This window comes from Canis lupus, chromosome 4, assembly GCF_003254725.2.
Source record: "Canis lupus dingo isolate Sandy chromosome 4, ASM325472v2, whole genome shotgun sequence".
Taxonomy (NCBI): Eukaryota; Metazoa; Chordata; class Mammalia; order Carnivora; family Canidae; genus Canis; species Canis lupus.
Window position 1 is genome coordinate 17,853,859 of NC_064246.1, and position 24,284 is coordinate 17,878,142.

The 24,284-nt window shown below is 35.7% G+C and overlaps 1 protein-coding gene across 4 annotated transcripts in view; it reads right to left on the reverse strand.

The window, feature by feature from the left end:
• CTNNA3 (catenin alpha 3) overlaps positions 1-24,284 on the reverse strand; it is a 1,671,697-nt gene that overhangs the window by 129,762 nt on the left and 1,517,651 nt on the right. For all 4 annotated transcript variants that reach the window (XM_035715351.2, XM_035715352.2, XM_049108978.1 and 1 more), the window contains one exon: positions 22,423-22,604. In XM_035715351.2, coding sequence (XP_035571244.1) covers positions 22,423-22,604 — 182 coding nt within the window. The remainder of the gene's footprint in view (positions 1-22,422; positions 22,605-24,284) is intronic.

A 24,284-nucleotide genomic window follows, 5' to 3' on the forward strand; every position in this document is an offset into this window, starting at 1 on the left:
TTCTATTTCTATCTTTCTTGCATAGTATCAATTCCATAAGATCAGAAATTTGATGGAACCCTTTCTTGAAATTTTAACTTTTTCCTGTAGGTCAAAGGAAATATTCTTTGAAGACAATGATGGAATTTGAGGTGTTCAGGATGTTTTCCTAAGGAAACCTTAAGTTCATCTCTCCCTTCTAAAGCAAATGAAGGAGTAAGTTTCCATGGAGAAAATAAAATTAAACAGCCTCTCTGCCATTGTATGAGCAAAAGAAGGCAACCCCACATTTTCATTATCATAGTAATTACAGTGATAGTGATAATATTTATATAGTTGCACCTGAATGATCAGTGACCTTGTTGGAAAGACAAACCAGAAATGACCTGGTTAATGAGTCTGTGACAGTCAAGGTAGGGGCTAAGATCAGTTTCTACTCATAATCACAGAATATGGTCATGAAATATAAATATAAATTATTGATATTTAAGGCAAGTACTCATTCCAAGTAAGGGATGGGACTGGCAGAGGCAAATATCTGTAACCAAGGTAGAGTGTTCAACAGAACCCCAAAACAGAGAAGGTAAGAGGATTTAACTAGAGAGAGGATCCCTCTCACTCCAAATTAAAAATGATTTAAGCAACTACATACCAGAGTAATAAGAATTTAGTATCTCTCTGAGTCTACCTCCCTCTATAACATCTCCGGGTACAAAAACACACTTAATCATAAGAAAAGAATGGATGAAACACCCAATCATGTAGTCATGAAGAGACAAAGAGATCAAGATTTTCATGAGAGTGGTTATAGTATAGGTCAATTGGTCTAGGTTATTTAAGAAAAGAAAAATAAAATGACAATAAATGGGGGGGAATGGAAGGATCTGAGACAAGAGAATATCACAGGTTGAGAATAAGGTATAAAAGTTTTGTAAGTGAAGGAATTAGACATAGGAGTGAGAATTTAAGATATCAATGAGGAGGAATCCTATTTATAGAATATATTCATCAAAGTACTGTAAAAGAGCAAATAAACTCCAACCTACACTAATTAAGGGCTCTTGAAACACAGCAGGAATAAGATGAATAAAATTAGTTATATTCCCACAGGTCTATCTATTGGAATGTTTCACTGTTTTTCTTTTCTTAAAAACCAGTTACTTTTAAACTCATTGGACCATTGGTTTAGAATACAGATTATACAGATTGTTTTTTTTCTATAAAAAATAAGTATTTTGTTTTTAAACATAAAATTAATTCAATATTATTTATATATTATCTGTATATCACCATCCCAAAGAAATTATCAGCTAAATTTCTGAGAAGCTAAGCACACAAATGGACACTGGCCATACTAAATATGACAATGAGCTTTGACTCACAAGCTGCAGCAACTAGGTGGGGAAACCAAACCACAGGCTTTATAGCAACTGACCAAGAATGGTCAAGACTTTGACAATGACAGCTGTTCTACTTATATTTGCCTCACTTTAAATTCAGTAACAATCAGAAAAAGCAAATGTGTTCCCCAAACCAATCACATAGGATGCCTTGTAGAGAGCCTGCCTAACTTTTTCTTGTGTCAACAATCTCCAATCAGAGATACCTTAAGTCTTTTCCCCCGATTTTAAAGCTTTCTGTCTACTCTGCCTGCCTTTGAGTCTCTGCCAAAAGCAAGTAATGGTAGCTGACTCCTTTGCTATAGTACGTTCTGAATAAAAAGTCTCTGTGTGTTCTCATTTGGATGGTCTTTGTTTATGCTCACAATTCTAATGGTTTAATTGCCTGTGCTTAAGACAATGCATAATTTAATTCTATCCACCTGAAATCTCTGCAGATTTACACAAGACAGAACTGTTTTGCCACTTGGGAATTGAGATAGCTGTCTCATAAATTCATTACAGCCAGACACTGAAATGCCAAATTTCAGGTAAGAGTATCTGTGCTCTCACTCTCAGCTAATTTTAATAAACAATTACTAAGATGTTACATAACTACTTATCACCACTTATCATAACTACTTATCACTACTTATGTCACTATACTTATGTCAAAATATATGTAAATTTTTATTATGTGAAAATATTATGTGAATCATTCTTATTTATGTTAAAGCATTTCTTGCTGGCATTACTAAATAATGATCCCAGTGATTTAAGACTCCACAAAATTAAACAAACCTAATTTTTGCCAGGAGAATATTCATGTAAAAGACAATGATAATACCTAATAATTGCTCTCACGTACTGCCCAACAAGAAAGAAAAAGTGATCCATCATCACATAGTACAGAAAAATAACTCTTGATCCCTGATACGATACTTATTTCAAATATAACATGAATGCCTCACTCACATGTGTAATTTAAGAAGCAAAACAGAGGATCACAGGGTAAAGAGGGAAAAATCAAACAAGATGAAATTAGAGAGGAAGACAAACAAGAGACTCTTAATCATAGGAATAAAACTGAGGGTTGCGGAAGGGAAGAGGTGGGGGGACAAGGTAACTAGGTGATGGGCATTGAGGAGGGCATGTGATGTAATGAGCACTGTGTGATAGATAAGACTGATGAATCACTGACCTCTACCTCTGAAACCAATATACATTATATATTAATTGAGTTTAAATTAAAAATAAATAAAAATATATATTGGAAAAAATAAGCAGAAAAATAAATCCCTTCTTAAAATTATTAATTGCAAAGCCAGAAATGTTTTTCAAAATCTTAAATGATCACATATTTCACATTTTCAATTATTTGCTAGATATCTGTGTATAGACTTCATACATATGAAAAAGAGGTTAGTAGCTTTATCAAGTAAAGAAAAATGAAATTTCTCTGCATTTATAATTTAAATCACAAGGCATAAGACTATTTTTAAAAGGAAAATGCAGCATGCACAATTCATTCTGGGTAACTATGAAAATGAAATTAAAAGTTGTGTTTCTTCTAGGCTTATTATACATATAGTCAGGCTTATAATACTGATTGAAATTTTTCAGGTTGCAATACTTCAGGAGCATTTGATTAACCATGTGATTATTCACATTTGGCCCAGGAAGATTGGTCCATTATCGGAAAAGCCTATCTATGCACAAATAGGTCATTTAAATTTATAAATCATCAAAATATGCTGTTAGTGTTCATAAGCAGTTCTTTTTTCTTATTGATAAATATCAATCTTCAAAATTTCAGAGGGAAATATCAGGAAAAAAATTAATGTCACTTTAAAAAGGGAAAATAACATACATGGTTTGACATAAAAATCAACATATTTTTTGCAGCCTTTTCTCTCCAAAGTTTTCTTCAGGACGTTATTCTTATAAACACAGGATTGGGCTATTAGGATGCAACTAAAATGCAGACAATCTGATAATGAAAGGCCTTCCCATTTTTCTGTTGTCTGGCCAACACCCAATAGGATCTTTGTTCAACACCTGTGATCATCTCTCATATGCTTGGGCATAAGCAGCCCAGGTGAGAAAAACTTTCAAAAATGGCCAACACCCAATAAGGATCTTCGTTCAACACCTGTGATCATCTCTCATATGCTTGGGCGTAAGCAGCCCAGGTGAGAAAAACTTTCAAATCTTTGCTTGCTCTATTTATATCTCAACTCCTAGCAAGATTCTTCAGTCTCTCAGAGATCAATTTCTAGGGCCACCAGAAATGTCTTCTCCTATCTATTATTTAGAGATTTTTCTTTCACTTTTCTGCTCTGCTGCCCATATTATATTCTCCTCACCTCTTTTTCCATTGTATCTTATGCTGCCTTAGTTCAAAATCCTCCACTGTAGGTATTGGTATATCCTAAATACCAAGGACGGTGCCTGATATTCGGTAGATGTTCCATAAATAAACCAATAGAAATTCTACAAAAGCTTACAAATTTTGTCAAAATAATGCATCATTTTTAAAGTAAAAATGACATGAGTCATGTCTGAGAATATACAATTTGGTGAGGATGGGTATTGGTATACCTATCTTGGTATATTTTTTAATAAATAATTTAAAAAATAATAGTGTTTAGGGACACGTGGGTGGCTCAGCCAGTTAAATATCCAACTTTTGATTTTGGCTCAGGCCATGATCTCAAGGTCGTGAGATCCAGTTCTCCTTCGGGCTTGCACTGGGAGTGGAACATGCTTAAGATTACTTCTCTTTCCCTCTCCCTTTGCCCCCACCAATATTTGCACACTCTCTCGCTCTAAAAAAAAAAAAGTAAATAAATAATAATAATAGTGCTTAAAGCAGTATTACTTTTATCTAGGTATTTCCAATTTTTTAAACTTTGTTAATATTGATATTAAAGTTGATACACTCTTAGAAATCATAATTTTTGACAAAGATGAATATGATGGTTTTTCTTTTTTATTTAGGGAGGAGTTATCATTTTTTATCTTTTTCCTCATAATTTTTTTCAGCAAATGATTTAAAAAATATATACCAAGTAACCATACAAGGTATAATTAAATAACGAGGAAGTTTTCCCTAGAACCTGACTTCTGTTCTGATGGGGAAAAAAAATTAGATGTTCTCAAGTGTTACATAAACCATGAAATGTGAGAACAGTTTAGGTTCAGCTAAGATACTGCTTGGACAGAATTTACCTGAGGTGAGAAAAGGAAAAGGGGACACAATTCATGAAGAAAACATTAATAAATAATCTAAGCTCTAAAATATCATAAGGAGAAAACATTCACAACCCTAATAAATTTCAATGGACTTCCGAGTTAAGATGACAGATTGTCACAAATATATAATTTTTCTCCTTCTCCAAGTCTCACTGAAACTATGGACACATTTTTTTTTTTTTCTTTAAGGATCCAAATGTTCTAGGATGGGAAGAACAGAACAGGACAAGAGACAACAGTGAGAACTATTAGGAAACTAGAAAGCAGATGCCAAGTGGTAAATAATATAGGCAACCTAAGAAAGCCAAAGTCCAAACCAGCAACAGGAAAACTCAGGACTAAACTGATTTAAACAGAAATATTTATGTATAACTGGAATTTGGGGTGGAGAGAGGAACTGAAAAAGGCGGTTCTGTCCCCTCACCTACTCCACACCACTGAACACTGGCTTCTCCCTTACCTCCAGAAAAGTCTAGAGATTATTCACTGAAAACTCAGGCCAAAATAAACTGTCTTTCACTGGAAGTCTCTAGACTTACCTTGGGTAGTACCTTTAACTGATGACAAGGGTACTTGAGTGAATATGTGAATACTTAATAGTAATTGGAGAGACTTGCAACCTTTGCACCCTCTGTACCTCTGCTCTTAGAACCTTTACCTTCCAGGCAGGAGTTTGGAAGATGCTTCCCTAGGAAACTAATCAGTATGAGGGAGAAGACTTACTTTCCTTTAGCAAGTCGTAAGACCTAAATCTGATTCTAGAAGGTGCCAAATTCTGAAGAAAAGGGACACTCAGGTTTAGAGGGTTCCACAGACTCATTGTAATAATATAACATGCATCGTATGACTATGTAGATGGTCTTTCATCACAGAGCATTCCTGTTTAAAAACTAAAGTCTGATTTTTCTGCACTGGAATGAATACATCACAAAGGTAGTGACAGAGATGCATCATTCCATTTGTAACTGTTCACAGACAACCAGACTAAAATCTCCATGTCTCCAGTTAAAACTGGAAGAAGTACTAAATGGTTGGTGTGCCAAAGGGCTTGTGCCAAGGCTCAGAAATGGCTACATCAGGTTTTACAGGAGTATTTTTTCCAGCTCCTGGTATAATAGTTTCTAGGAATTTACCAAGTTTCTATTTTCCTATACCAGAATTTCCAAAGCCTGTCTAGTTACACTTGTCTCCCAATTGTGGCTAGACCCCCATGGTTTGAGTCTCAGCTAGTGCCATCCAAAAGTGCAGTCATTCTTCCTGCATATCATTCTTAGATTTCTTTTCCTTATATCATGTTATCATCATGATCAATTGAATTATTCCCCATCTCCTACTTAAAACAACAACAAAAATCCCTGTCCATTTTCTAAGGCCTTTTTATAATCCATCACTTTCTTCATGCTCATCTTAACTTCATGTTGTATTTATATAGTTTTCTAAGAGCCCCAAAATGGATCTGACTCATTCCCACCTTCTAGCCTCCATCTTTGTGGGTTTTTTTCACTTATATCATCTCCTTCCACAATCTAATCCCTGTATTTCATTCAAATTCTAAAGCAAACTTCATTTGTTCATACTTTTGTTCTCCGCTTACTCTATTCCCCCAATGATAACACTATCTTCTGAAATCCTAATGATTTATAGCTAGAAATATACAATGCTTCTATTCTAAAATTGTTGTTATTTCCAACTGGTGTCTTTGTTTTTCTCTTGAGGAAAGGACTGGGTCTTGTTCTGTGTTTAGCATGTGGGTAAAGACTTTCAAAAAAATGAGTAAGTCCTCAGACTTCTGAAGTTGGATTGACTTCAATTCAAATTCAATTTCATTTGTGTAATCCTTGAGCAACATATCTGACCTCTATGAATCTCAATTCCTTTATTTATTTTTTTAAAGATTTTATTTATTTATTCATGAGAGACAGAAAGAGAGAGGCAGAGACAGGCAGAGGGAGAAGCAGGCTCCATGCAGGGAACCTGATGTGGGACTCAATCCCAGGACTCCAGGATCACGCCCTGGGCCAAAGGCGCTAAACTGCTGAGCCACCCAGGGGTCCCCTCTCAATTCCTTTAATAATAAAATGAAGATGTAATAATCAAACTGTACTGAAATAAAAATGAGAAAACATATATATTTATTATAGTGAAGTATACAGTAAGCATCCATCAAAGTTTACTATTGCTATACCTCTTATTGATAATAAAATAGTAGTTGAGGAAAATTAGAATATTCAGTGACACTTTAGAAAAGATAATGTATTATATTTTTTCTTTTTATTATTTTAAAAAATATATAACTATTAAACTCTGTATGTGAGACAGAGTGGACCATACTACTAAATAGTATGACCCCCCATTCTTACAGATCCCACTACAAAGATGCTAAAACAACTGCAATGAAAAAAATGTGACATGGGTGGAACTAAGGAATAGTCTATATATAAACTCCTGAATTTAAGGCTTGGAAGAAGGTCGTAGCATCTGAAAAAAAAAAAACAAAAAAACAAAAAAAAAACTCTTAAAACAGAATTGGGAGTTAAAAAAAGGAGTGAAAGATAGGATTGTATCCATTTTAAAACAATTGGAGACTTATCACAGTCTATATGAACTGAAGTTAAACTGAATCTGGATTCAATTCAAGTGCAAAAGATCATCAGAGTCCAATATTCCATTTTGCTACTCTTCCCTTACTGCAATTTGAACACATGTTATTCCTGTTCTGTGGATGCTTTTGGCAGTGACACCTACTTGTGAGATTGTGAGAAAGCTGGGCTGTTTAGCTTTTGCAAAACATGAAATGTGTCTATTTTCCAATGAGTTACCACTCTGTGGAGCTGTGAATCCTCTTCTAACACTCCAGCTACAGATTACAAAACCCTCAAAGTCACGGAGCATCCTTTCCAAAGACATATTCAGGATTCTTTTCCAAGTTGATTCAAAGTGTGTAACTTTGAGAGGGAAACAGATGCAGAGCAGGAAAAATAGCACTGAGGTCTGTATTTTCATCCCTTGTTGGTGACATCTCCTTACCTTTCCACGTCTTGTTCTATTTCATGACCTCATTACCCTCCTTTCCAAGTCTGGACTATGTCTTTTAGTTTCAAATCTCTCACCTGCTTGAATCCTGCTGCAAATTCTTTTCCATCCTAGGAATTTAGATAAATCCAATTTTCTAGTTTTCTCAGAACATGTGAAGGGAAAATCTATTCACTCTGTTCCTAATGAATATTTTAGGTTTCAAATTGGGTGATGAATGAACAATTGAATGAATTAATGATCTTATCGGTTGACTACCTTTTAGAATTCAGATCACCTTCTGTGTCTTTATCCAAGCTCACATTCACACTTGCCTTTTTATGCTTCCTCACATTCCACAGTTGACATTGCCCCACAAATAGAAGTCATTAGTCATTTACTTCCTCAAATTCCCTCTATTTATTCATACATTTCCCTTCCTCTGTTATTTTTTTAATTTTTATTTTCCTTTTTCAAATATGAATTCCAGTGTAGCTATACTATTATAGGGGCACCTGGGTGACTCGGTTGGTTTAGCGTCTGACTCTTGGTTTCAGCTCATGTACAATCTCAAGGTCTTGAGATTGAGCCCTTATGTGAGGCTCCCACTCAGCTCGGGGTCTACTTGTCCTTCTCCCTCCTACCCTGCCCCTCCCCCAACTCAGGTGCACTTGTTTGTGGGTATGGGCATGCATGTGCATGCATATTCTCTCTCTCTCTAAAATTAAAAAAAATAAGAAAAACAGCATTACATTTGTTTCAGGTGTACAATATAGTAATTCAACAGTTCCATATATTATTTAGTGCTCATCACATTTCCTCCCACTTTTAGAGAGGTTTTCTCCCCCTTTTCATGGCTCCTTGAAAAAAGATTCCTATATGCCTCTATGTAAAAATGACAGAGGCACCTGGGTGGCTCAGTCAGTAGAGTATCTGACTCTTGATTTCAGCTCAGGCCATGATCTCACATTGGGCTCCACGCTCAGTGTGGATTCTGCTTGTCCCTCTCCCTCTGGTCTTACCCCCACACCTCCACTGTCTCTCTAAAAGAAATAAAATATTTATAAATAAATACATACATAAATAAATAAATAGCTTATTTTTCACATCTGTACTTAGGGTATTGTTGTACTTACATTTTTAAACTACTAAGCTTACTACATTTACATATTATAAATACTAGCATACCTATCATGATTCTAATGTGTTTATAGTTTTTATATGCACTTCCCATTTTCTTTTCTAATTTTATTCTCATTTTCTAACTTCTAACCTCTTCACATTAATTTCATCTACTGATATGTTACTGTTAGAGTGTCCTCAGAAATTTAAAAACACATTATATGCATTCCTTAGGTAGCAAAGTATAGTTATACTAATATTAATGTTCTAAATTCTCCATGAATGTAAAAGTAGACTATTTAACTCTGATATCTACCAATTACATGTTCCCTGTGCAGGGTGCTCATTTCAAATAGTCTTTTCTATTGTCATTGTTGTTTCTCTGCCAAGGCTTATTTGATTAGAACAACAGATTTACAGATTTCTTTGCTCACCATTGTTTTTTTCCATCTTAATTCTTTACTATAAGGGTAGCATTTCTGAATATATAATTTGAAATTCATCAGTTTAATAGGTCATATACTTGAGGTCTCTATTTTTTAAGGATGATCTTTATTGATCCAGGCTACAAAGAAAATAATCTTTCTTATTGCTCCTTCAAACTGGTCCATGGAATTGTTTCTAATTTCCTTTTAGAGGCACAGCTCTTGGCTTTTGCAAGGATCTCACTTCCAACTCCCCTGACTATGTGTTTCCTCTTAATGCCATATGGGCATTAAAAATTAAAATATTTAGTGTTCAACACTTAAGATCTATAAAGGATTAAGGAAAAAACAAAAAGAATGGATTTCTCTGTCAGAATGGCTAAAATCAGAGATGCCTGGGTGCTCAGCAGTTGAGTGTCTACCTTTGGCTTGGGGTGTGATCCCGGAATTCCGGGATCGAGTCCCACATTGGGCTTCCTGCATAGTCTGCCCTTCCCTCTGCCTGTGTCTCTGCCTCTCTCTCTCTTTTTCCCTCTCTCTGTCTCTCATGAATAAATAAAATATTAAAAAAAAAGAATGGCTAAAATAAAAAACACAGGAAACAAGCGTTTTAGCAAGGCAGTAGAGAAAAAGGAACTCTCATGTCCTGCTGGTGGGATTGCAAACTGGTATACTCACTGCAGAAATGAATATGCAGGTTCCTTAAAAAATGAAAAATAGAGGGGCACCTGGGTGGCTCAGTCAGTTAAATGTCCAACACTGGTTTTGGCTCAGGCTCAGGTCATGATCTCATGAGTCACAGGATTAAGCCTGGCGACAGGCTCTGTGCTCAATGTTGAGTCTGCTTGAGGATTCTCTCCTTCTGTGCTTTCTCTCTCTCTCTCTCTCCTCTGTCCCTCTCTCTCTCAAATAAATAAATAAATATTTTAAAAAATTAAAAATGCAATTCCCATATGATCCAGTAATTTCACTATTGAGTATTTACTCAAAGAAAACAAAAATACTAATTGGAAAAGATATATGCACCACTATGTTTACCATAACATTATTTATAATAGCTACATATGGAGGCAACCCATGTTTGTCCATAGATAAATGGATAAAGATGTGGAATGTGTATATATATATATATATATATATATACACACACACTGGAATATTACTCTGCCATAAAAAATGAAATATTTCCTTTTGCAACAACACGGATAGATTTAGAAGCTATAATGCTAAGTGAAATAAGTCAGAGAAAAACAAATAGCATATGATTTCATATATATGTAGGTTTTAAGAAACAAATGAACAAAGTAGAAAAGAGAACAAACAAAAAGACATTTAAATATAGAAAATAAACTATAGAGAAATATCAGAGGCGTGATGGGTGGGCGGATGGATAAAATTGGTGAAGAGAAGAGTACACTTATTGCACTGAGTAATGTACAGAATTACTGAATCATTATATTGTACACCTGAAACTAATATAATTCTGTATGTTAATTGTACTTGCCTTAAAATAAATTAATTAATTAAAAAGTGTATTTCAAGAGCTTAAACATAAGTTTACTCTATTGTTTTTGTTTGTGTTTTCATTTGTCTATTCTTGGTTCCCTCTGAATTCAAGTTGTTTCTTTTTTTAATTTATTAATTAATTTAAAATACTTTTTAAATTCCCTAACTCATTCAACCAGTGTATATTATATGCTGCCATATATACACATATGCAAACATACTATATATACAGTTATTTTGTATATATACTGTTCAGGTTGTTATAAGTTCTAGGTATAAAGCAATAAAGTCAAATTTCATACTTTCATACATCTTATATCTGTTAGAGATTTAGAGGCAGAGAATATACAAATCCATGAACTAGATAATCCAGGATATGGCAATTGCTAAAAAGAAAGTTTACAGGATCTTGTGATATATAGAAAGACAGATTGAGGAGGAAGTCTACATTAAAAGGCTACGAAAAGTTTCTATGATGAAACATTCAAGCTAAGACTAGCATGGAAGCCATTTAAAGTCATGCAGGCTTATCTTCATATCTGTTTTTGTTTGTTTGTTTGTTTGTTTGTTTTCCTATTTCTAAGTGTTTTGCTCTACTTCTTTATCTTATTTTTTGGGTTATAGCTTTTTATTCCCCTTCTAAAATTTTATTCTATCCCTTCCCATTTCCTCTTTCCCTTTAGAAATTTCAAAATCTTGTCTTGACTGCCCCTCCCTTAAGTTTCTATGTTGAAACTCTTTATTTTCTTATCAGCTAGTCTCTCATGCACCTCTGTTAATGACTGTTTTTCACCATTTAGTGAAGCTACTCAAACAAAAGTACTCATAAATTGAGAACTGCCAAAATTATACTATTTTTTCAGTCTTCACATTTTAAAAGATTTTTTATTTATTTACATATTTATTTATTTATTTATTTATATGAGAGAGAGGGAGGATATGATGAGGGGGAGAAACAGAGTGAGAAGCAGACTCCCCAATGAATAGGACACTGGAATCATCACCTGAGCCGAAAGCAAGTGCTTAACCAAATGAGCCACCCAGGTACCCCTTCAATCTTCATTTTAACTAAAATCTCTTCAAATAAAACAACTCATTGATCACTCACTGAAACTTCCTTAATTATGGCCCCAAATCCTTCTTATTGCAAAGAATATAAATATTACCCATCTTAACAATGTAAAAGAAGATGTGGTAGAGAGAAGTTGAGTTATGGATGAGATACAGAATGGAGCAGTAAGACATGGAAAATGAAAGTGGGAATCTCTTCATCATACATAGCTAGAAGTTGAGGTATAACTAACACAAATAACAAAAAAAAAATCCAGTTATGCATTAAATAATACTATCAAGGACTGTAAATATAAATTCATCAACCTAAGGAAAGGAGGGGAGAAAAGAAGATGAACAGTCCTATAAGTGATATAATTCTCATATGTAGGAAAAGCCAATAAATTTTATCTTAGAGAAGAAAGTATATTGCTTAGAGATATGGAGATAATCACAAGTAATGAAATCATGAAATCAGACAGGGTTAAAAGTACCTGCCTCTCCTTTGTGGAGGGAAGGATTGCTTTTCATAAATTGTTATAATTTGGTTGATTTCACTTTGCACTCTCTCTGCCTTTCATATAGATAGATAGATAGATAGATAGATAGATAGATAAGATATATAGATATAGATATAGATGGAATTAATGTTCCCTAAAAAAAAAAAAAAAAAAAACAGAAAGGAACCACGGAGAAAATCAATGGCAGGATAGATATCTGGCTGTTGTTACAGAAGGAACAAATCAAGTTCAGACCCAAGAGAAAAATCACCTAAATCAGAGAAAGAATTAAGATGTCAAAAGAAGATTATCTAGGTAATTAACAGATGATCATTCAATAAAATAGTTCAGAATAATGTTAGATGCATAAGACAAGTTAAGCCATCATATATCCCATTTCTAGTTCTATTCACATGTACTGTGTAAAATAGCTATTGAATTTATACACAAATATAATGATATTTAGAGTACATTTATATTATATTAATATTTTAATATATAAGGAAGATGTGCATATTTTTATTGTTGTCTGGGTCAAATTCCTAGGTACATGGTAACACCTTTCAATACATAAATATAAGTTTAGTTCTACAATGAAAATTTTCTTGATTTATACTTTTAAATATTAGTTGCTTCATTATTTCTTAAATTATTCTTCAAAGGGTCCAAGTAGGTGTATACTGGAGCTTCTTTGCCTCCTCTCCATTTCAAGGTCTTTTTTCTCTTTTCTTCTTTACTTTTATCGCATCACTATCTCTTAGTTAATCTACTGCTGGTTTTCAATGCCTTTTATGGAATTCTTATTTGAATCTATTTTCCTTTGGAGACTATATATAATTAATCATTTTTAAAATTTTATTCTTTAATTTTGATGAACTTGTTAAATTCCTCATTCCTTTTTTCCCCTTTTTCCATTTCTCTTATTAGTCTTTGATTTTGAATCCAGATTTTAAAAATATACACTCCAACTTTTTATTATTAGATAGTGTTGACACAAATGTTACATTAACTTCAGGTATACAACATAGTAACTCAGCTTCTCTATACATTTCCCTCTGCTCACTTAGCTACCATCCTTACTATGCAATGCTATTACAATACCATTGACTATATTTCCTATGCTATGTCTTTAATTTCTGTGACTTATTCATTCCATAACTGGAAGTATATATCTCCCTCTCCCCTTCCTCCATTTTGCCCATCTCTGCATCCCCTTCCTTCCAGCAACCATCATATTTTTTCTCTGTAATTATAGGTCTGATTCTGCTTTTTGTTTACTTATTTGTTTTGGTTTTTAGATTACACATATGATTTAAATTATATGGCATTTATCTTTCTCAGTCTATTTCACTTAGCATAACTACCCTCTAGTTCCATCCATGTTGTTGAAAATGGGAAGATCTTAGCCTTTTTTTTTTTTTTTGTAGCTGTCTAATCTTCCACTGTCTTTATATACCACATCTTTATTCATTCATCTATGAATGAGCACTTCAGTTGCCTCCATGTCTTAGTTATTGTAAATAATGCTGCAATAAACACTGGGGTAAATACATATTTTTGAATTAGTGTTTTCATTTTCCTTGGGTATACTATTTTTTTAAATTTATTTCAATTTGGTGTGCTGCATTACAGTTTTTTTCTGTTTTGTATTTGTTTTTTATTTTTATTTTTTTTTAATTTTTTTTAAATTTATTTTTTTATTGGTGTTCAATTTACTAACATACAGAATAACCCCCAGTGCCCGTCACCCATTCACTCCCACCCCCCGCCCTCCTCCCCTTCTACCACCCCTAGTTCGTTTCCCAGAGTTAGCAGTCTTTACGTTCTGTCTTCCTTTCTGATATTTCCCACACATTTCTTCTCCCTTCCCTTATATTCCCTTTCACTATTATTTATATTCCCCAAATGAATGAGAACATATAATGTTTGTCCTTCTCCGACTGACTTACTTCACTCAGCATAATACCCTCCAGTTCCATCCACATTGAAGCAAATCGTGGGTATTTGTCATTTCTAATAGCTGAGTAATATTCCATTGTATACATAAACCACATCTTCTTTATCCATTCATCTTTCGTTGGACAACGAGGCTCCTTCCACAGTTTGGCTATTGTGGCCATTGCTGCTATAAACATCGGGGTGCAGGTGTCCCGGCGTTTCATTGCATTTGTATCTTTGGGGTAAATCCCCAACAGTGCAATTGCTGGGTCGTAGGGCAGGTCTATTTTTAACTCTTTGAGGAACCTCCACACAGTTTTCCAGAGTGGCTGCACCAGTTCACATTCCCACCAACAGTGTAAGAGGGTTCCCTTTTCTCCGCATCCCCTCCAACATTTGTTGTTTCCTGCCTTGTTAATTTGCCCCATTCTCACTGGTGTGAGGTGGTATATCTCATTGTGGTTTTGATTTGTATTTCCCTGATGCCAAGTGATGCAGAGCATTTTCTCATGGGCTTGTTGGCCATGTCTATGTCTTCCTCTGTGAGATTTCTGTTCATGTCTTTTGCCCATTTCATGATTGGATTGTTTGTTTCTTTGGTGTTGAGTTTAATAAGTTCTTTATAGATCTTGGAAACTAGCCCTTTATCTGATATGTCATTTGCAAATATCTTCTCCCATTCTGTAGGTTGTCTTTGAGTTTTGTTGACTGTATCCTTTGCTGTGCAAAAGCTTCTTATCTTGATGAAGTCCCAATAGTTCATTTTTGCTTTTGTTTCTTTTGCCTTCGTGGATGTATCTTGCAAGAAGTTACTGTGGCCGAGTTCAAAAAGGGTGTTGCCTGTGTTCTTCTCTAGGATTTTGATGGAATCTTGTCTCACATTTAGATCTTTCATCCATTTTGAGTTTATCTTTGTGTATGGTGAAAGAGAGTGGTCTAGTTTCATTCTTCTGCATGTGGATGTCCAATTTTCCCAGCACCATTTATTGAAGAGACTGCCTTTCTTCCAATGGATAGTCTTTCCTCCTTTATCGAATATTAGTTGACCATAAAGTTCAGGGTCCACTTCTGGATTCTCTATTCTGTTCCACTGATCTATGTGTCTGTTTTTGTGCCAGTACCACACTGTCTTGATGACCACAGCTTTGTAGTACAACCTGAAATCTGGCATTGTGATGCCCCCAGATATGGTTTTCTTTTTTAAAATTCCCCTGGCTATTCGGGGTCTTTTCTGATTCCACACAAATCTTAAAATAATTTGTTCTAACTCTCTGAAGAAAGTCCATGGTATTTTGATAGGGATTGCATTAAACGTGTATATTGCCCTTTGACATTGACAAATGTCAACATTGTAACATTGACATTTTCACAATATTAATTCTGCCAATCCATGAGCATGGAATATTTTTCCATCTCTTTGTGTCTTCCTCCATTTCCTTCAGAAGTGTTCTATGGTTTTGAGGGTATAGATCCTTTACATCTTTGGTTAGGTTTATTCCTAGGTATCTTATGCTTTTGGGTGCAATTGTAAATGGGATTGACACCTTAATTTCTCTTTCTTCAGTCTCATTGTTAGTGTATAGAAATGCCATTGATTTCTGGGCATTGATTTTGTATCCTGCCACGCTACTGAATTGTTGTATGAGTTCTAGCAATCTTGGGGTGGAGACTTTTGGATTTTCTAGGTAGAATATCATGTCATCGGCGAAAAGGGAGAGTTTGACTTCTTCTTTGCCAATTTGAATGCCTTTAATGTCTTTTTGTTGTCTGATTGCTGAGGCTAGGACTTCCAGTACTATGTTGAATAGCAGTGGTGAGAGTGGACATCCCTGTCTTGTTCCTGATCTTAGGGGAAAGGCTCCCAGGGCTTCCCCATTGAGAATGCTGTGGGCTTTTCATAGATGGCTTTTAAGATGTTGAGGAATGTTCCCTCTATCCCTACACTCTGAAGAGTTTTGATCAGAAATGGATGCTGTACTTTGTCAAATGCTTTCTCTGCATCCAATGAGAGGATCATATGGTTCTTGGTTTTTCTCTTGCTGATATGATGAATCACATTGATTGTTTTACGGGTGTTGAACCAGCCTTGTGTCCCGGGGATAAATCCTACTTGGTCATGGTGAATAATTTTCTTAATGTATTGTTGGATCCTATTGGCCAGTATCTTGTTGAGAATTTTTGCATCCATGTTCATCAGGGATATTGGTCTGTAATTCTCCTTTTTGGTGGGATCTTTGTCTGGTTTTGGAATTAAGGTGATGCTGGCCTCATAGAACGAATTTGGAAGTACTCCATCTCTTTCTATCTTTCCAAACAGCTTTAGGAGAATAGGTATGGTTTCTTCTTTAAACGTTTGATAAAATTCCCCTGGGAAGCCATCTGGCCCTGGACTCTTGTGTCTTGGGAGGTTTTTGATGACTGCTTCCATTTCCTCCCTGGTTAGTGGCCTGTTCAGGTTTTCTATTTCTTCCTGATCCAGTTTTGGTAGTTTGTGGCTTTCCAGGAATGCGTCCATTTCTTCTAGATTGCCTAATTTATTGGCGTATAGCTGTTCATAATATGTTTTTAAAATCGTTTGTATTTCCTTGGTGTTGGTAGTGATCTCTCCTTTCTCATTCATGATTTTATTAATTTGAGTCTTCTCTCTCTTCTTTTTAATAAGGTTGGCTAATGGTTTATCTATCTTATTAATTCTTTCAAAGAACCAACTCCTGGTTCTGTTGATCTGTTCCACAGTTCTTCTGGTCTCGATTTCGTTGAGTTCTGCTCGAATCTTTATTAACTCCCTTCTTCTCCTGGGTGTAGGATCTATTTGCTGTTTTTTCTCTAGCTCCTTTATGTGTAAGGTTAGCTTTTGTATTTGAGTTCTTTCCAGGTTTTGAATGGATGCTTGTATTGCGATGTATTTCCCCCTTAGGACTGCTTTTGCTGCATCCCAAAGATTTTGAACGGTTGTATCTTCATTCTCATTAGTTTCCATGAATCTTTTTAATTCTTCCTTAATTTCCTGGTTGACCCTTTCATCCTTTAGCAGGATGGTCCTTAACCTCCACGTGTTTGAGGTCCTTCCAAACTTCTTGTTGTGATTTAGTTCTAATTTCAAGGCATTATGGTCTGAGAATATGCAGGGGACAATCCCAATCTTTTGGTATCGGTTCAGACCCGATTTGTGACCCAGTATGTGGTCTATTCTGGAGAAAGTTCCATGTGCACTTGAGAAGAATGTGTATTCAGTTGAGTTTGGATGTAAAGTTCTGTAGATATCTGTGAAATCCATCTGGTCCAGTGTATCATTTAAAGCTCTCGTTTCTTTGGAGATGTTGTGCTTAGAAGACCTATCGAGTATAGAAAGAGCTAGATTGAAGTCACCAAGTATAAGTGTATTATTATCTAAGTATTTCTTCACTTTGGTTAATAATTGATTGATATATTTGGCAACTCCCACATTCGGGGCATATATATTGAGGATTGTTAAGTCCTCTTGTTGAATAGATCCTTTAAGTATGATATAGTGTCCCTCTTCATCTCTCACTACAGTCTTTGGGGTAAATTTTAGTTTATCTGATATAAGGATGGCTACCCCTGCTTTCTTTTGAGGACCATTCGAATGGTAAATGGTTCTCCAACCTTTTATTTTCAGGCTGTAGGTGTCCTTCTGTCTAAAATGAGTCTCTTGTAGACAGCAAATAGATGGGTCCTGCTTTTTTATCCAGTCTGAAACCCTGCGCCTTTTGATGGGGTCATTAAGCCCGTTCACATTCAGAGTTACTATTGAGAGATATGAGTTTAGTGTCATCATGATATCTATTCAGTCCTTGTTTTTGTGGAATGTTCCACTGAACTTCTTCTTAAAGGGGAATTTTAAGAGTCCCCCTTAAAATTTTTTGCAGCGCTGGTTTGGAGGTCACATATTCTTTTAGTTGCTGCCTGTCTTGGAAGCTCTTTATCTCTCCTTCCATTCTGAACGAGAGCCTTGCTGGATAAAGGATTCTTGGTTGCATGTTCTTCTCATTTAGGACCCTGAATATATCCTGCCAGCCCTTTCTGGCCTGCCAGGTCTCTGTGGAGAGGTCTGCTGTTACCCTAATATTCCTCCCCATAAAAGTCAGGGATTTCTTGTCTCTTGCTGCTTTAAGGATCTTCTCTTTATCTTTGGAATTTGCAAGCTTCACTATTAAATGTCGAGGTGTTGAACGGTTTTTATTGATTTTAGGTGGGGATCTCTCTATTTCCTGGATCTGAATGCCTGTTTCCCTTCCCAGATTAGGAAAGTTTTCAGATAGAATTTGTTCAAATACATATTCTAGCCCTCTGTCCCTTTCGGCACCCTCGGGATTACCAATTAAACATAGGTTTTTCTTCCTCAGGCTGTCGTTTATTTCCCTTAATCTATGTTCATGTTCTTTTAATTGTTTGTCTCTTTTTTCCTCAGTTTCCCTCTTTGCTATCAACTTGTCTTCTATGTCACTCAGTCGTTCTTCCACCTCGTTAACCCTCGTCGTTAGGACTTCTAGTTTGGATTGCATCTCATTCAATTGATTTTTAATTTCTGCCTGATTAGCTCTAAATTCTGCAGTCATGAAGTCTCTTGAGTCCTTTATGCTTTTTTCTAGAGCCACCAGTAGCTGTATAATAGTGCTTCTGAATTGGCTTTCTGACATTGAATTGTAATCCAGATTTTGTAACTCTGTGGGAGAGAGGACTGTTTCTGATTCTTTCTTTTGAGGTGAGGTTTTCCTTCTCGTCATTTTGCTCAGTGCAGAGTGGCCAAAAGCAAGTTGTATTGGGAAAAGGAGAAAAAGAGAGGAGAGAAAGAAGGATAGAAAAGAGAAAGAGAAAAAAAAGGAAGAAAAAAATGAAAAAAAAAAGAAGAAAAAGAGAAAGAAAAAGAAAGAAAGGAGCAAAAAAGGGGGGTGGGGGAAGGAAACAAATCAAAAAGCAAAACAAAACAAAACAAAATAAACTTAAAAAAAGAACCACGGGGGAGTATCTTCTGATTCTGTGTACTTTAAGTCCCTTGGCTTCCTCTGGAAGTTGTCAGTCAGCCTAGCTGGTCTTCTGGGGGAGGGGCCTGTTGTGATGATTTTCAGGTGTTAGCACTTGGGGGAGCTGCTGTGCCCCTGCCTGGTGCAGGGCTCAGTGGGGGTTGTTTACCCCGTGAGGCCCCAGGAGCAACAGCCCCAGTGGCGGGGCAGCTCTGGAAACCTGGATTCAGCCCCCGCAGTAGCTCCAGAGCTCTCCGTCTGCAGGGCCTGGAGGCTCCGGGGCGGGGCCGCTGATCTGTTCAGCTGGGGCAGGAGCGTCCTTGCTGTCCTGGGCCCTCCCGGCCTCTGCCTGTCCCGGGGGAGGCCGGATCCTGGGCTGTGTCCCGGCGCCCGGTTCTCCGGAGCCTGCCCTGTTGGATTCGCTCCCTCCCCGCAGCCCCCTCCGCGGAGCCGCCGCCCGAGCTCCCCTGAGCTGCTCCTGGAACCGCGCAACCCCCTCCGCCTGGAGCCTCTTCCTCCGCCCGAGCCCGTCCGAGCTGCTCCCTCCGCGCAGCCCCCTCCGCGGAGCCGCCCCCGAGCCCCTCCGAGCTGCTCCGGGTCCCGCCGTGCGCGCTGCAGCCCTTAGGGAGCTCGGCGCATCTCCCGGGCGCAGGTGTCTGTTAGTGTCCCCGGGAGCCCGAGGGCATCCCTGCCCTCCTGGGTCCTGCTCCAACTCCCTGCGAGCCCCTTTCCCCCGGGAAGGTTGGTGCAGCTCCTGCGTCTCCAGGACGGGGCTCTCCTGTCCTGGGGACACTCCCCCCGGCCTCTGCCCGGCTCCTCGCGGGGCCCCTCCCCCTTGGAGGCCTTTTGTTTCTTTATTTCTTTTTCCCCGTCTTCCTGCCGTGATAGAAGCGCAAACTCTTCTCACTGTAGCGTTCCAGCTGGTCTCTCTTTAAATCTCAGGCCGAATTCGTAGATTCTCAGGATGATTTGACGGTTATCTAGGTAATTTGGTGGGGACAGGTGACTTGGGGACCCTGCTCTTCCGCCATCACGCCCCTCCTCAGAAAACACTATTTTCTTTATTTGTTTTTTAGATGCAAGTGTCTTATCAGCTGAATTATTTTGATTATCTTTTCTCCCCATCTTTCTTGAGGCATAATTGACAAATCCAATAGTAAAAATATGTAAAGTTTACAGGGTAGGGATTTGATATATGATTACATTGTGAAATGATTACCACAATCAAGGTAATACATTCATCAATTGACATAGTTACCTTTTTTATGTGTTCATGAGAATGCTTAAGATCTACTCTCAGCCAATTTCAAGTGTACAATACAGTATTATTAATGATAGTCACCATACTTCATATTGGATACTCAGAGCTTATTTATCTTATAACTGAAAGTGTTTGCTCTTTGACCAACATCTTCCCACTTCCTCTACCCCTCATTCCCCAACCTTTTACTCTTTTTCTGTGAGTTTGGTTTCTTTTTAAGATTATATATATATATATATATATATATATATATATATATATATATAAAATTTTATATAATAATATATATAAATATATATATTCTTTATTCATTCGTCTTTTGAGGGACACCAACACCATTTCCATATCTTGGCTATTGTGAATAATGCTGCAATGAACATAGGAATGCAGAAATCTCAAGATGTTTTTTTCATTTCCTTTACATATGTACCCAGAATAAATAAATAAAAGGTACTCTTCATTAAACTGTGTATATAATGTACAGGTATAGATATCAAAACTTTACAAAAGTTCTTACTTTATACATAATGCCTAACTATTACAACATTATAAAAACATACGCTTTCATCACCATACTATCCCTATAACAAACCTGTTTTAAAATTTTGTCCAATTTTATAAATTTAAAAGTTACATTTTTAAAAATTATTTTAGGTTGAATGTTATTCACAGATTTATAGATCAATTTTTTTAGGGGGAGAAATTTGTGAATTATCTGCTCATGTCTTTTGTCCATTCTAGAATATTTGATTTTTTATTCTTGACAATGTCTTTATATTCATTTCTTTAAATATTCTTTATATATAAATGGCATCATATTTTTGTTATTTTTTGATACAAATGTTTACCCAATTATCTATTTATATTTAATATGGTTTAGGACATTCTATTGATCTACAGAATTTTTAATGTAGTTCATTTTAATAATCCTATTTTTATAAGTTCTCCCCTTTTCTCCAATGCTTAGAAAGTCTTTCTGAAAAAAAAAAAGTCTTTCTGATTCTTAATATAAATAAAAGATTTGTGTGTACATTTTTCTATTTGTTATGATTTTTAAAGTTATATTTATTACTGTATCTAAAATTTATATTTGTGGGGGATCCCTGGGTGGCTCAGAGGTTAAGCACCCATCTTCATTCAGCTCAGGGCGTGATTCTGGAGTCCCGTGATGGAGTCCTACATCGGGCTCCCTGCATGGAGCCTTGCTTCTCCCTTTGCCTGTGTCTCTGCCTCCCTCTCTCTCTCTTTGTGTGTCTCTCATGAATAAATGAATAAAAATCTTAAAAAAATATATATTTGTGGACAATGAATGGTGATATAAATGAACGTTTTCTGAGTATACCGGGTCTGCTTCAGAGTGTTCTTCTCTGTGGCTTTTAAAATTACACCAACATTAAATTGCCTTAAGTATTGTAGTTTTGTATATTTTAGTAACTGGTAGGGCAAGAACTATATTATTTTACTGCTCTTTGGCTAGCTCTAAAAAACAATATTTTGAAGCTATAATAAGAATTTTATTGCTTCTGGAATTTACACACAATGTATGATTCTTTCATGTATATCATTAAGTCACTGTGATTTAAAATATATTTGGTTGATGACTCAGGAGCAAAAGATATCATGAATCTTGATGACACATAAATCATCACAACTAAAATTATGTAATTATGGAAATCAACTATTCAGATAGCTCCAATCAAAATCATAATTAGATTTACCAATTTCTTTGTAAAACAATATGCTAATATGAAACACAGAGAAGACTCCTAAGGTGAGAGGGTATAAAGGAGATTTCTAAAATCATTTTTTGGCCTGTTATGAGAAACTTTGCCATATTTATTTACCAAAACCTCTAGAACTAAACACCTACAACTTTCTAATTCTATATTATTTATGTTTCTCCCACCATTTGGTTTTCAGCACCTGCTACTTAGAGAAACTTGGGTTTCATTACTGTGACAAATGTTTCTACCCATTATAAATGTTATGCATCATTTTCCACATAATTACCTTGTGAAGTCTGTCATCTCCATCATAATCATACACATCTTCTTGGCCAGAACAATGATATCATTGCTGGTATCATCCCATATCTCAATCTCAGCATCCAGTTTACTCTTTACTTTCTTGAAATCAGCAACTTGCTCAGCAATCTTTTCCTTTTCTGCCTCAGGCAACTGAGTCATCTTAGCCTAAAACATGTGATAAGTAGATTTATAATCATTCTACTATGTCAAAAAGCATTTTAGAAAGAAGTGGTCATTACAGATTATTCTTAAACTAGCTTATGTGTCATAGTTTTTTAAGTCATATAATCAAAACTTTCCAGGCTTAATTTTTCACATGAAAAAGCTATTAAATTTATAAATGTTTGCTCTAGAACTACAATTTAAATTTGATAATAACAATGTATAATTTGGTATCTGACATATTTAATTCTATTCCTTAATATAAATGTAAGACTTCTCAAATTTCTAGTGCAACACATTTTTAAATTAACTCAAGCTTAATATATGAATCTCATGTATTAGAAAAGCATATACTTTATTTAATTATACCACAATATGCTTCAAAAGGTAGAAGTATAGCAAAACTATCTTGAAATGTCTTTTGACATTATAATGTCTATTTATACATGTATGTATATACATTCAGACAGATCTTTACACAAACACTGAAAATATATTGGTAATCAGTAATAGTATACATTTATAAATCATATATAAATAATTTTAAGCGCATGTTAAAAATCGTAAGGATATATTTGTGTACTTTGTACATACAAACACATTCAAGTGTGTATGTGTCTATAAATTATTTTGAGGGAAGAGTAAAAATGTTACAGGCAGGGTTTATTAAGGCAACCCTCACTAATTAGCACCCTGAATTCTGAAGTGCTCTTCTCCCATGCACAGTAAACTTGCTGTGTTGGCTTAGTACTATTCATTGGATATGTCAAATTTTGAACAGCATGCAACTTTCATTTTCCACTTGCAGTTTGAATGTGGGAAGGGTAGGAGAACCATCTAAGCCACCATATTCACAGCATTATCATCTGGGACCTATAACTTTTTGTCAAGTAGAGAATCTTGAAGTCAAAATGATTTTGTAGTAACAAGGCCATAAAATGCAGTAGTCTGTGCAATCATAGTCTCATCAAAAATCCATGTATATTCTAATAGAATGAGTACTTGGGCTTCCGATAGAGTAGTTAAAAATGATAAATCATTTAAGTAGATTTTTACTTATTAGATCTTTCACAGAGAATACGTGAGACATACAGTGCCAATATATTTCCAGATGCTGGTATCTAGGATATGGACATAGAGGGAAAATAAGGAAAATCACCTAAAAGACCTTTGAAATATCCTGGGCACTAGGATCAAAGTGGTTGAAATACACTTTCTTAAGTCAATAGTATACAAGGGCAAAAAAGCTTAAATTATGAATGAAGGAATTATAAGAATGGTCAATGGAAAATCCAACAAAAAATGAAAATTAAAGAGCCAATATCAAGTATCTGTCACTTATTATCTATTTATTTATAAGACTAATTCAGCATCTAAAAATAACTTGGTGTCTGTGAAATCTCAGCATTAATTATCCATGCTTCAGTTCTAACCTAGTCATGAAAACAAACCATGAGGCTTTCGAAATTGAAGCTTCTTCTAAATTCCCTAGCATAATGTTTGACACATTATGTTAGTGAATGTTCATTTAGTAAATGATGGCTATTTCCTATCCAGTAAGAGAATTATCAAAATGTATTCCCATATCTATCACTTAGAACGTTCATTTTTTGCATTATTTCATTTGAAGAATTAAATTAAGCTATGAGAATAGGCTTTTAACTGATGAGTTATACAGGTGTC